This window comes from Camelus bactrianus, chromosome 1 (genome assembly GCF_048773025.1).
Source record: "Camelus bactrianus isolate YW-2024 breed Bactrian camel chromosome 1, ASM4877302v1, whole genome shotgun sequence".
Classification (NCBI taxonomy): Eukaryota; Metazoa; Chordata; class Mammalia; order Artiodactyla; family Camelidae; genus Camelus; species Camelus bactrianus.
Genome location: NC_133539.1, coordinates 1988920 through 2002746, shown reverse-complemented (window position 1 = coordinate 2002746; position 13827 = coordinate 1988920). Strand labels below are relative to the sequence as shown.

The window sequence follows — 13827 nt, the reverse complement described above, 5'->3', positions numbered from 1 at the left end:
ATCCTGCACAACCGTCCAGAGCAACAAGGGTGATCTCTCATTACTGGGAGAGGACCACCCTCAAGACACATGTTTAAGTGAAAAAGGAATCTGTAGCACCAAGTGCATAGTTGCTACTGTTTCCTTGCTTGTTGAAGACGTGTGTGTGCTGTGGCTGCACCTGCACAGGAAAACGCTGCAGGATGAGCAGAAAACGTGCCTCCGGGGAGCCGAGGAAGGTGGGACACTGCTTATTCAGGGTGTGCTGTTTAGCAGAAGATCTTAGCAGAAGAGCACGTTTCTTTTACAATAAAGAGAAAGTAACACACATTTGATGTCGCACGGGCAGCAGTGACTCTGTGCACCTGACGCCATCGCCCCGTCACCCCGTCACCCTGCCTAGTGCAGGAGCAGGTAGATGGCAGCTGTGGCGGCTGTGGGGGTGACTGAGCCCAAGTGCATGCGGCCCCCCTGGGAAGGGACAGCAGCCCCTCCCGGGCTTCTCACCTTAGAAGGGCAGTCGTTTCAATTCCCAGGTGATTTTTTACTAAATAATGGGCTACCTTTTTTCTGCGTGTGTCAGAGGGAGAGTCAGAAATCCTACCATATAAAATATACAGATGAGTTACTCATGGGTGTCACTGGGGAGAGGAATGCATAGCAGAAGGGCAAATACTAGTTAATGAAAGCTGTCGACTCCACTTCCAGCAGTCTTACGAAGGTAAAACACTGCAAAACAGCCAAATTCCTGGGCAGCTGCAAGAAAGGGGCTGAGTCTAAACCAGGATCCTGAGCACATGAAAAGATGCTCAATGTCACTGTCAGAGAAATACAAATCAGAACTACAATGAGGTATCACCTCACGCTGGTCAGAATGGCTGTCATCAAAAAGTCTACAAATGATAAATGCTGGAGAGGGTGTGGAGAACAGGGAGCCCTCCCACACTGCTGGTGAGACTGTAAATTGGTGCAGCCATTATGGAAAACAGTATGGAAGTTCCTTGAAGAACTAAAAATAGAGTTACATATGATCCAGCAATCCCACTCCTAGGCATATGTCCGGGAAAAAACTATAATTGAAAAATTATACATACAGCCAGGACATGGAAGCAGCGTAAATGTCTGTTGACAGATAAGTGGATAAAGAAGATGTGTATTTATACAATGGAATAATACTTAGCCATAAAAAAGAATGAAATAATGCCATTTGCAGCAACATGGATGGACCTGGAGATCATCACACTAAGTGAGGTAAGTCACAAAGAGAAAGAAAAATACCATATGACATCACTTACATGTGGAATCTTAAAAATGACACAAACGAACTTATTTACAAAACAGAAACCAACTCACAGACATAGAAAACAAACTTATGGTTATCAGAGGGGAAAAGGAGGATAAATTAGGAGTTTAGGATTCAGAGATACAAGCTACTATATGGAAAATAAACAACAAGGTCCTACTGTACAGCATAGGGAACTATATTCAATATCTTGTAATAAATTATAATGGAAAAGAATCTGGAAAAGAAATGTATGTATGTATGACTGAATCACTGTGCTGTACACCTGAAACTAACATCATTGTAAATCAACTGTACTTCAATTAAAAACAAAAACAAAACAGAATCCTGAGAGACGGCTGAAGTGAGAAGCTAGCAGTTCCCGTGGGTCAGCAGAGGCCAACAGAAGTATGCCCTGGGGGGAAGTGTCTGTAATTCAGGCCTGAGGAGCCACACAGATGAAGGCAAACCATATGTGAGCTCAAGAACAACAAACATACAGCAACAGACAGACAAAAGACAGCCCAGGTGACCAGATTTGAAGAACAGCCAAATAGAACTTCGGTGAATAAAAATTGTAATTATAATGTTTTTTGAAGTAAAAAAACCTAGTGATTGGATTTTACAACAGATTAGATGCAGCTAACGAGAGAGTAGGTAAACCAGACATAAATGTGAAGAAGTCATCAGACTGCCGCAGAGTGAGCGACCAGATGAAAAGTATAAAATCTGAGTTAAAGGTGTGAGGAGAGGATGCAGGTCTGTGAAGCCATCTTGGACCCCTGGCCCAGCAGGGAGAGTAAGGAGAAGTTCTCACTGGAGGAGATGGTGGCTGAGAACTTCCCTGGGTGGATGAAACACACGATCCTGTTGCTCTGGGAGACACGTGGGCACCAGGCAGGCTGGATAAACAGAAATCCACCCTTCTGCCCATCATAGAGAAATCACAGACCATCAGAGGCAAAAAGAAGATCTTACAAACCCCCAGAAGGGAAAGCTGGAACACCTCTGAAGGCGGACGGAGCCCCTGCGGACGTGGCTAGAGCCTGGGGCCCTGGGCTGCGGCAGCCCAGCCCAGAACTCTACGTCCAGTAGAGGGAGCTTCCCGAGGAGACAGAGGAACAGTCCGAAGGAAACAGAAAGGGAGCTGATCACTGCCCGCCCGCCTTCACCTGACGTTTCCGTAAAGCGTGTTCTTCAGTGAGAACAGAAGCCATCCTCAAAGTCGGGTCTGAGTTACAGGGTCCGGCACCAGAGACACTGGTTAGCAGGTGAGTCTAAACAGTCTTACCAGCAGTAACGATGCCCAGTTTGCGAGGCTGCAAGTGCACGGGGCTGACACCCGCAGCCCGTGTACCCGGAACGGCACGGTCACAGTTAGACTGTCTTTCTCGTGTCTGTTGGGAACAGAGCGGGGATCTCACCGCCAGGCTTTGTTAACTGCGTGTAGGGAAGAGGACAGAGAAGTCAAACAGAACTTCCAAACGATTAGAAAAGGTGGATTTTTAAAGCTACACACCAGAAATTGACACATTATAAACTGACCATACTTTAAAAAGAGTATATTAAAAAAAAGCAAAGACAAGTTCATTTTTTTAAGACAAGAAAGTAGGGGGGAAAAGCATAAAAATAAGAAAACTTGAGGTAGAAATTAAGATTTATGTAAAATCCCCTGTCTGTCTGGGAGGAACACCCCCGCGCTGTGGGAGTTGCCCCCAGGAGGTAGCGGATTTGGGGAGGTTCTCACTTGCTTATTTCTCAAACATGTGAGCCCGAGTCGAGCTGGTGGAAGCCCTTCCCCAACTGCATGGCTCATGGTGAGCGCGGGAGTCACAGCTCTGTCTAGGTGGCCCTGGGCCACTGCTTTGTGCTCAAGTCTGCGGCCACACCTTCCTCAGTCTGTGATGCCTGGCACCTTACGCTGCCCACCCTGAGCCCATTTCTGGTGTGACCCTGTCGTCCTCGGGCTGAGGAGCCTCCGTGCCATGTGAAGGGCACAGACGTGGAGCCAGGCCTCCTGGCTTGGGCCCTGGCTCCCTGCTGACCCAGCCAAGGTTCTGCCCTTCTCACCGGGGAAGCAGATGTCACCTCTCAGATGTCGCGTCAGTGTGTAGAATCTGTGGGCAGCACTGCCCAGAAGGTTACTACCGACAGGCAAATTTTGAGTTTTTTCCAAAAATCATTGGTTGAAGTGTGCAGAGAACGGCTTGCTCACATGTGTGCAAGGACAAGCCCGTGTTTGAATGAAAAGAAGTCACAAAAAAATTAGTGCTGGACCCAGGAGCCAACCGGCAAAACTCCTAATTTGAAATAGTCCCCAGACCGGCTGTGAGCAGACCAGCTTCGTCCGCGGCAGCACATCCGTCCACCGGGAGGCCAGTGTGTCTAGAAAGGCTGAGCCGCCGCCCCGCGGGCGCTGGCAGCTGGCGGGAGAGCGCTGCGTGGAAAGGCCGCCTCCCGCAGGTGGGCCTCTGCTGGCGCCCCCTCCAGGATGCTGAGAACAACCACCTGCGTCTTTCTGTCTGTCTGTCTGCACTTCATTCCTCCTCACTGGCCCCCTTAGGGCCCCTCCTCCGATTGGCCGTCGGGCCCAGAAGTGTGGGGGTGTCCGAGAGACAGCCTTCGCCCAGCCACGCCTTGTGCTGAAGAGGAAGCTGGGACCCCAGCCTGTGGGACAGAGCTGTGTGACCCCACACTTCCACCTGGGCTGGTGGGGACGCTCTTGGGGAGGGTAACCAGCCCTGGCCCCCTGGTTCTCAGGTGTTAACTTCATGTTCTGGTCCCCACTCCGCGCTCCCGGCAGCCCTGTGAGGAAGCCACTGTCGGCCCCTTCCTGTAACCGGGGAGATGGGCCCAGGCGGTCAGGCTTGGAGCCTCTCTAAACACCGGGCTGCCTGCCTGTCAGCGTTCCCCAGCCTCTGTCTTCCAGGGCTGGTCCCCTCCGAAAGCGGAGGGGTTGGTGTCCAGCTCACAAAGGACAGGCTGTCTGGCCACCTTCCTGAGCCTGGGAGCCGTCCTTTCTGATCTAAGACCACCCTTCCAGGGTGCCTGGCCATGGTGGGCGTGATGCTGGCCACGGCCGCGGGCTGGCTGTGTGCCCGCAGTCGCCTCTCCCCTATTCCGTGGATGCAGCGTGTGGTTTCCCGTCAGTCCACGGCGCACGGGAGAATCGGAGTCCGACAGGAAGATGAAGAAATCCACCTAAACTTTCTGTAAAGAGTAATGTGGATGAGAGTGACTGTGCTTGACATATGTAAGTTTAAGGTCCCTTTATGGCCGGACCAGGCCCGAGTTTGCTCAGTTACTTCTGCGTTTTGAAGCTTCCTCTGAAACCTTCCACAGAGCCTTGGAGTTGGCGTGTTGGGCTTAAGTCGGAGCTCCAGCACTCACGGACAAGTTACCTTTCCTCTGGGCTTTGGGAACAATAGTAGCGCCACCCCGAGGTGCCTGAGAGTTAGATGAGGTGCCAGGTGCGACTTACAGAGCAGAGCTCCTGGTGTCCTGTCGGTACTCAGAAGTGGTTGTCGATAGTAATAATAATAATATGATGATGATGATAATGGTGTGTTCTATTAAGTGAATGCTTTGCTCACTGTACTATTTTATGGAATATCTGATTTTTAAGAAAAAATATTTTAAATCACGTCCTTTAGATACAATGATTAGAGAAAAGTCCACGTAAAATGTGTTTCCTCCTCCATCTCTCCTGCTTTTCATTTGACTTCTCCCCGACTTCTGCTTAGAGAGGGTAATTATAATTTTAGAAACCTTAATTTATTAAATATAAGCCATCAAAACTCCTTTCTAGCAGAAAATCCCAGTCTGGATGAAGGCTGTAGGAGCCCCACCCACATCAGGAGCGGGAAGGGAGGGCCCGGAGGGTGGCCACCCACACCTCGCTGACATCCCTCCCCGTGTGTCTGCAGAGCTGGTCATGCTACTGGAGTGGTGGTCGTGCACTGCGTGCACCCTGTTCACCGACCAGGCCACGGTGGCCCGCTTTGGGAAGGAGCACGCGGTCATTATCCTCAATCACAACTTCGAAATCGACTTCCTCTGCGGGTGGACCATGTGCGAGCGATTCGGTGTGCTGGGGGTGAGCAGCGCGGGGGCCCGGGGCCCCGGGAGGTGCGGGCGTGGCTCTGGGTTTCCCTTGCCTCTGGGTCTCGCCCCAGTCCCTCCAAGCTAGGAGTCCGGGTGAATGGCTGCCCGCAGGTGCCTGGGGCTGCAGGCTGCCCCCAGCTCCCCGGGGGGCTGGCTCGAGTGATCAGGTGTCGCTGCACTTCCTCTCATAGCTCCTTCCTCCCTGGTCAGCTCAGCTGCCTCAGATAAGACAGGCCGAGGGGGCCTCTGCTTGGAAGCTTGTGGGATATGACCCTGGCATCATCCCCAGGGACCCCTGGGCCTGGTGGTCAGAGCAGCCCCAGGAGTCCAGTGTGCAGTCTGTGCCCTGGGCTCCCCGCCCGCCCGCCTGCCAGCATCGGCCTGTGCCAGCCAGGTCTTTCCATGGTTTCCTCGTCTGGGCCGTGCTGGTCCCCACACTCAGAGTCAGGGGCTCCCGATGACAGCCAGTCTTGGGGGTGGCCTGAGGCAGTGCTGCCTTCTGGGACCCGGCTGCCCTGATGCACCAGCTGCCCCCTCCCCCCCAGAGTTCCAAAGTCCTGGCTAAAAGGGAGCTGCTTTACGTGCCCCTCATCGGCTGGACCTGGTACTTCCTGGAGATCGTATTCTGCAAACGGAAGTGGGAGGAAGACCGGGACACCGTCATCGAAGGACTGAAGCGCCTGGCTGACTACCCCGAATACATGTGGGTGAGTGAGGCAGCGTGAGGGGAGCCCCGCGGTGCCAGGAAGGCAGCCCGAGTTGTTAGCTGTCAACCGAGCAGGCCCTCTGAGCACCAGGGAAGCTGTGCCCCGCCCCTCGGGGCCTCGAGGACCGCCTGCTTCCCGCCGGCCCCGTGGGACCCGCTGTGCGCAGGGCGCCCCCACTGCACAGCCGGCCGCCGGAGGAGAGCCTGCTGGGCTGAGTCGGCGCTCCGTCTGCCGAGCGCCCCGGCTGAGGAGCCTCTCTGCAGGCAGGCTCTCGTGTGGAGCCAGGTGAGGGAGCTGCCGCCCGCGGGTCGCCGTGTGCTTGGGCTCCGCGGAGGCTGGCCCTGCACTTAAGAGAGCTGCCCCTCGGGGCAGGGCGGGGCCGGCCCGAGCGGACGGAGGCTGGTGGACGGCCGTCCCGAAGCTCGCGTCAGTCGGTTTAGGCCTGAGTTCCCCGCCGAACCCCTCTTACTGGTCCCTGACGGCAGTTCCTCGAGAACCGGCTCTTACGTGCCCGGCGTCTGTGACTCGCGTTGGGCTAGTGGGTGCAAGACGGCTTCCGGGCGCCCTCCGAACGCTGCTGTCGGGGGGGGCGCGCTGCGCCTTCTCTGGGAGAGGCGTCTTTTCACTCCTTGGAAGGGCAAAGCTGTCTGCGCGCGAGCGTGGCCGCGGCTGGAACGGCGCAGCCTCTCTGCTCGCGCCGCGCTGCTCGCGCGCGGGACGGGGGCGGGTGTCCTCCCCACAAGACTGCCGCGGGCCGGGGTCGCGCGCGGGCGTCACGGGGCCTGCGGGGTGGCGCCCGGCCTCGGCGCCCGCGCTGACCCGCGTCCCGGGTCCGGCCCAGTTTCTCCTGTACTGCGAGGGCACGCGCTTCACGGAGAAGAAGCACCGCGTCAGCATGGAGGTGGCCGCGTCCAAAGGGCTGCCCGCCCTCAAGTACCACCTGCTGCCTCGGACCAAGGGCTTCACCACCGCGGTCCAGTGCCTCCGCGGGACAGGTGAGCGCCCCGCCGGGACCGCGCCGCCCCTGCGCCCCGAGCAGAGTGAGCCGCGAAGTCAGTGATTTGCCAAAACGCCAATCAGTGAATTGCGCGTAGAATACGGGAGGCCGCTAGCCTCACAGGGAGAATCGAGTAAGCGGACCTTACGTGCTGTAAGATTCTTGTGTCATTTTTGAGGTGATAAAATACTAGTTAATGGAAAGTAACTGAAGTGATAATTAAATTAAAAAGTGTGTAACCAAAACCTTAAAAGGGGGGGAATACATGTATATAGCAAATTAAGCCAAAAGGAGGCAAGATAAAAGAAAGGGACAAAGAGCAGGCGGGTAGGAAGCAGCCAGACAGCAACTTGAAACTCAAACGTGCCGTAAGTCCGGTGATGTGAGTCAGCTGGATGCGCCAGTAAGAGATGGGAGCCCGCAGAAGCCAGCGATCCAGGTGCAAACCGCGGTGGGCCGGGCTGCAGGATGTCAGCTGGCACCGCTCACCCTCTGCGCCCCTCCCTGCAGTCGCAGCTGTCTACGACGTCACGCTGAATTTCCGAGGAAACAAGAACCCGTCTTTGCTGGGGATCCTGTACGGGAAGAAGTACGAGGCGGACATGTGTGTGAGGTGAGCTCAGCCTGCTCCCGCGGGGGCGGGGCCGGGCGGGGCGGGGCTCGCGGCGCACCGCCCCTCTCACCTCCCCGCTGCTCCCACGTGGGGGTGGTGCGGAGTTCCACCATCCAGCCAGGACCCGCACCAGGGAGGACAGTAGGAAGCCAAGGAGTGGGGTGCGAGGTGCATGCAGAATGTTTCAGAAGCTCTGAGGGAAGAGTGACCCCTCCCCTTGAAGGGAGCAGGGGCTTTTCGGAAGAAGCGTCTGAGCTAAGATTTGCGCGGTGTGTAGGACTTTCACAGGCAGGAGAAGGACAAGCTGTCCCAGCCCAAGTGGAACACCCACGTGGCCCCCTTTCATGGTGTACGGCCACCCTGACCTCGGCCACGCACCTGGCCTCCAGATCCTGGCGACCTTGGGCTGAGCCTTGGAGTTCCACCCCAGCCAGCCTCAGCCGCACTGCTCAGAGTCAGCCCTGCCGCAAGGACATCCGGTTGGTTAATGCAGGGCTGCTGGGGCTGGCTGGCCGCAGGGACACCGGAGAAATCTCCAGAAGCAAACCTCAGTCGGAAGCGGGGCCCCACGTAGCCCTTAAAATGTCCCCAGGTTATCAGAAACTGTTCTGGTTAACTTGTGCAGTGAGCATTTATTGAGTGTCTACTGTATGCAGAGCAGGAGGGTAGAGATAGGTGGAGGCAGGCAGCGGGATCAGAGAGAACAGAGTTTCTGAAAGGCTTCGCTGCTGCAGCTGCAGAACCGTGGGGCTTGGGGGAAGGTGGCTGCGGCTCACGGGCCTGTCCCAAGGCCTGCCCTGGAACCTGAACACCGTGGGGCGTGGAGGGGGTACCTTCCCTGGATTCCCCCCCAGGCCTCAGGCAGGCAAGCTGTGCTCCAGGCACACTCTGGGAGCAGAGGGAGGGAAACGACCACATGGTTGCCCTTCTCCCTAGTTTGTAGTTGGGTGGGAAGGGAGGGGCCCCTGCACCCTCTCCTCCCACCTCCTTGGAGGCCCCAGGGGGCTCCCCAAGGTGGACACAGGGTGCTGGCCTTTCAGCCCATGTAGAAACCCAGATATCTCCTTGAGGGGGCAGTGCAGGCTCTCCCTCCTACGGAAACTTCTAGAAGCTGCACTGCTTCCGGAGTGACTTTTTGCTGGCACTGGTGACTTCGGCCCAGAGGGGCAGGGATCTCGGGGTCAGAGGGGAGCCGTCCTGGGCCACTGGTTGGGCTCATTGTGAAATGCATTTGAGGCTTCACTTGGAGAGTAGATCCCTGTCTGAAACACAAGCTCAGGGTCAGGGATCAGAGTCATTCCCGGAGGTGGGCCATGTCACTGCCATGTTCTGACTTTCCAAGCTTCTCTGCCTCATGAAGTATTTAATAAATATTGTATTTATTATCATCATTTAAAGTTATTTTATATACTTTATCCTGCATGTAATAGATGTACAGCAGAGCCTGTATATGGCATATGTGTCACACATATGAAATCAGGGGAGCACAATCATGTGAGTTTGACACTTTGGTGGTCGTCTCTCTCTGTAGACAAACCCCTTCTGACTGCTCCTGGGCATCCCTTGTGTGGTTCTCCCACTGTCCCATGAGCACAAAGCACCTCCCGGCCCCCTTGGCAGAGCCCTGGGGGATGCCTTTCCTTCCTGAAGTGGTATCTGTGGTCTGGGGACTCCTGGAGCCCCCCAGCACCTTTCCACTGCCAGAAAGGCAGGGCATTCCCTGTGTGTGTACAAATCGTGCAGCCCCGCCTCTGTGTCAGCTCCATACCTGCTACTGATGGTCCACAAAGTTAACCCATTTTGTTTACTAGGAGGTTATATGTCTTCCTCACTCCTTTGCGCATACAGTAGAGTTTCCCAGAGGCTGCGTGATGTGTGGCACCAGCATTGCTCGGATGTCTGATCACATGCATGCTTGTAAAATTTCTCAAGTTTTCATTTAGAATATGGTAAAGACCAACAGGTAAAACACACAAAACCTGACGTTCTCAGTTCTCAGAGAGAAAAAGATGGAGACACCTTGAAACAAGGAGATTTACCTCTGGCCGTGGAAATTTCTCCTGTCTCTTCTCTCACTGTGGTCCTTCCCCGATGGGCAGCCAGGCCCCGGGTTAAGTATTCTAGCTCACGCGTGTGTTCGGCAGCCCCTCCCGGCAATGTTGAGGTACTACAGTGGCCGTGGCACGTGGCCCCTGCCCTGCCGTGTCTCACCAGGTAGACACTGCCCCTCGTGGGGCTGGCAGGCCAGCTGGTGGTGAGGTTAAATGTAAGTCCGTTTCCTAATTGAAGTCAGTCATTTGTTAACTGAGATTAAAGTTTCTAAATCTATCTTGCTCTTCATATTTGAAGCTGTAGATTTCATTTGTGAAACTCGTAATCATGAGACACACCCAGTCAAGGTTACTTCCAAGGAATGAACTATTAAGAGAGACCAGAACTCTTGCGAAAAAACGATGAGCCTTCGTGGTGGAGCTGGGGGTGGGGCCCGCTCAGCTACCTGCTCCCGGGCGTCCCTTGTGTGGTGCTCCCACGGTCCCGTGAACACAGAGCGCCTCCCGGCCCCCTCGGAGCACCAGCGTATGCCCAAGGAGAGGCTGCTTTGACATTTGTGTGTTTTCAGAAATTGAGAGTCAGATTTGAATAGAAAAGGCACGATAGACAACCAGCCCTGATGCACAATGATTTGTTTCTCCCCTTTCCAGTCTGATGTCATCTGGTGATTCACTTTGCTTTCACTTTTCTTAATAAAACAGGAGATTTCCTCTGGAAGAGATTCCACTGGATGAAAAGGAAGCGGCTCAGTGGCTTCATAAATTGTACCAGGAGAAGGTAAAGGCCTTAGCCCCCCTCCCGGCACCCCAGGGTCTCATGAAGAGATGTCGAAGGGGCGGCCCACAGGGCAGGTGGGCGGCCCACAGGGCAGGCGGGCGTCCCACAGCCTAGCTCTGGGGACAGGAGCGCTGCGCCGTCCTCAGATCCTTCTTTCTGATCCTTCTCCTTCTTCCTTCATTTTTCTTAGCTTCTGAGAAATTGACAAACCAGAGAAAAGTCTAAAGGATATCCTAACTCTTGTATGCCCGTGGCCGGTAACACTTCATTATGTTCATTTCCTTTTTCTCACGTAAAGGAAATTATAGCTCTATAACACACTGTACGTGTGTATACATATGGCTTATTACAATCTAGATGACATGACAGGCTTCCTATGATGACCTCACCCTTCTCCACTCCCCCAAGGACGCTTCACCTCTGACTCTTACTTTCAGTTTATTTTATAGACACAAACATACAGACACTAGGTGTTCATTTTCAGCATTAAGGGAGGCTTAGGTAATCAGAAAATCCTGCCAGTATGTAACACATAGCATTTTAAATGCATCAGCAAGCTCTGAGATTGTAGGGGAGCCCTCTAGGAATCAAAGAGGGGGGCCGAAATCCAGGAGGGAAGGCGGTGGGTGGAAGCTCGTGGAGTTTGCTGGTCCCCACAGCCTGAAGTCGAGTTTTAGTGCCCACGTGGAAACAGAAGACGAAGGTCTGCCTGCACTCAAGGCCAGAAGCTAGAACTGAAGACCCCAGTGAAGCTGGGATCCTCAGGGAGCTTCGCCCTCAGAGAAGTGAAACTGGAAAATGTACCTGCCAGCACAGGAAGTGACTCAGAAGCTGGCCTTTCCCCTCTTGGTCTTGAAAAGTCTCCCTGGTAACTCATAATCATGGTGCTATCCGTAGACAGGTGCAGGGTTTGAATTTATACTAACAGCACGGGTTCGGAAGAACAAAGCCAAAACAGCAGCATAAAAGTGGTTCTACATGATCACCCTAGAATCCCTGAGAGAAGCATGTGTGAAACTGGACGAACACGACCCCAAGCCTAAGCTGCCCCGACTCCCTCAGGCGAGCGTCTGCCAGAGACACGCTCACAGCAAGACCCGCCACGGGCAGGTGCGACAGACACACAGACAGAAAACTAAGCTTGCGCTGTGGGGCTCCCAGGCAGCAACCAGAAGCAGTGTGTTTGAAATGATTAAGCAAAAGAGAAGGAATTGAAAACAAAGGAACAAGACCTTTTTAAGAAAGAAACAGATCTGAGAAAAACCCAGCAAAATGCACAGGCATAGGAAGCCTAGTGACTGTAAAGCCACGGCCGGAGGGGGAGGCGGCAAACTGGGAGGCGCTGAGGGCGCTGCCCAGCAGCAGCGCAGAGGAAGTGGGGACACGAAAGGGAGGTGAGGACACAGACGGGAAAGTATGTCCAGGGGGAGGTCCAGAGGAGAAGCTCGGAAGAGTGGTTGGCAGTGACATGCAGCTTCCGGAACCCTGAACGGGTTTCATCAGGTTCAGGAAGCACAAGCGTGGAACAGGATGGACAGAAAGAACGGGCATGTGCACACGTATGTACACACCCCCACACACGCATTGTACACACACACCCCAAATAGAGTAAACCCAGGGAAAGAGCAAAGAAAATAAAGAGCATAAATTATTGAAGCAGGAAGCAACGCCACAAAAGAGTGAATCTGTGGCACCAAAACTTTTCTATAAAAATATTAATAAAATAGAAAGCCTTGGGCAAGCCTGACCAATTTAAAAAGAGTGACGGTATTAATGGGGATAGAAAAGATGGCACCACCGAAGAGCAGGGAGTGAAAAGAACAGAGGAGCAAAACGAGTAACTTCATGCGCATACATTTGGAAACTTGGATAAAATGTGTGATTTCCAAGAACATTCAAAGCCTCTCCAGAAGATAAAGAAACCTAAACAGAAAAGAAGCGCAGTGTGTGCGCATCAGGTAGATGGATGGGCAGAGGGACCGCGCACGCAGGAGGCTGCAGCGGAGAGCGCGTCTCTGGATCTGGGTCGAGTTTTAAGTTTGAAACTCTTCCACCAAGTGACGTGCACGCAACAGCATTTAGCAGGAAATGAGAAATAAGCTAAAGGTGTGTAATTAGGACAGAGGCCATTGTGTATTCGTGTTCATCTGCGGTGATTCAGTTACAGTGAATGAACTGTGTATTATCAGTCTAACTGAATCTTGAGAATGTTAAGTGTAAAAACAGATTGCAGTGGGCGGATGGTAGGACGCTACTCTCAGATCACAGGAGGCCAGAGCAGTACCGTATATTGTAGTAGAGGTGCCCGGCACGGGAGCAGTACCGTATATTACCGTAGAAGTGCCCACGCACAGGTAGTGCAGGTGTAAACCCTGCCTGGGGATGGAGATCTCCCCCCCACCACAAGCATGACGTTTCTAGAGGGGAAACCACAGGCCTCATCTCCAGTCTGTAAGGGGGGCTTTCTAAAACAATCTGATACAAGTTTTGACGTAACTGATTTATACGGATATTTTTCTATGTTCTCCTTTAATATTGAAACATATAATACTGCTTTTTGTTTAACTTATATTTTAATGTGCATTAAGGACACCATACTGCGTGTCATGTTCTCCCATTTTTTTCTGCTTCTAGTGACCATTGTTTCTTCTGCCTGTCCACATGGACATAGACAGATTTAGTCCATTCCTTTCAGATGCCGAGCTCCACCATGTGATGACACCCCGTTTTAGTTAAGTGTCTTCCCATCTGTGAACATTTATGAACTAGCTATGCAAGTGTGGGAGCGTTTCTGTGAGACACTAGCTAGCCCTGTGACTGGCGGCGGAACCCCGTCTGCCTTTGCAGAACTTTTCTAAGCTGTGCGTCACCCCCCAGCTGAGCGCGAGTTGCTTTTTCTCCCTGTCTTGAGGAGAGACGGCAGGGTCTGGAACACTTTTGGTCCCACTGCCCCCTGCCAGGGAGATACAGACCCTGAAGTGACCAAACTCAGCTCTTTGGTCCTGCTGTAATGCACACACTTCTGAGAGGCGTGGCACTTTGTGCCTTTGGTCACAGCAGCAGCACATGTGTGGCAGGCCTGTCCTCCGGAGAGCCATTGATGGTCACCTCGCTTAGCTGCACCTCCGCCTGCCAGCAGAGCACAGGCGAGGGGACTCCAGCCGAGGAGTTGAGTAGCTGGCTGGAGATGGTGGGCAGATCCTGGCTAGCCCTGGACCCTGCCGTGTGCCTCCTGGAACGACAAAGCTGGGGTTGGGGGGGTGCTCAGGGCTCCTGGAGAAACCACTGGAAGGAGAGCAGGCCTGCAGGAAGGGGG

At 53.7% G+C, this 13827-nt stretch overlaps 1 protein-coding gene across 3 annotated transcripts in view; it reads left to right on the top strand.

Moving 5' to 3' along the window:
- The window catches only part of AGPAT3 (1-acylglycerol-3-phosphate O-acyltransferase 3), a 78735-nt gene that overhangs the window by 60414 nt on the left and 4494 nt on the right, over positions 1-13827 (top strand). For all 3 annotated transcript variants that reach the window (XM_074344351.1, XM_074344289.1, XM_074344386.1), the window contains 5 exons: positions 5188-5357; positions 5911-6072; positions 6914-7067; positions 7580-7682; positions 10436-10511. In XM_074344351.1, the coding sequence (XP_074200452.1) occupies positions 5188-5357; positions 5911-6072; positions 6914-7067; positions 7580-7682; positions 10436-10511 (665 nt within the window). The remainder of the gene's footprint in view (positions 1-5187; positions 5358-5910; positions 6073-6913; positions 7068-7579; positions 7683-10435; positions 10512-13827) is intronic.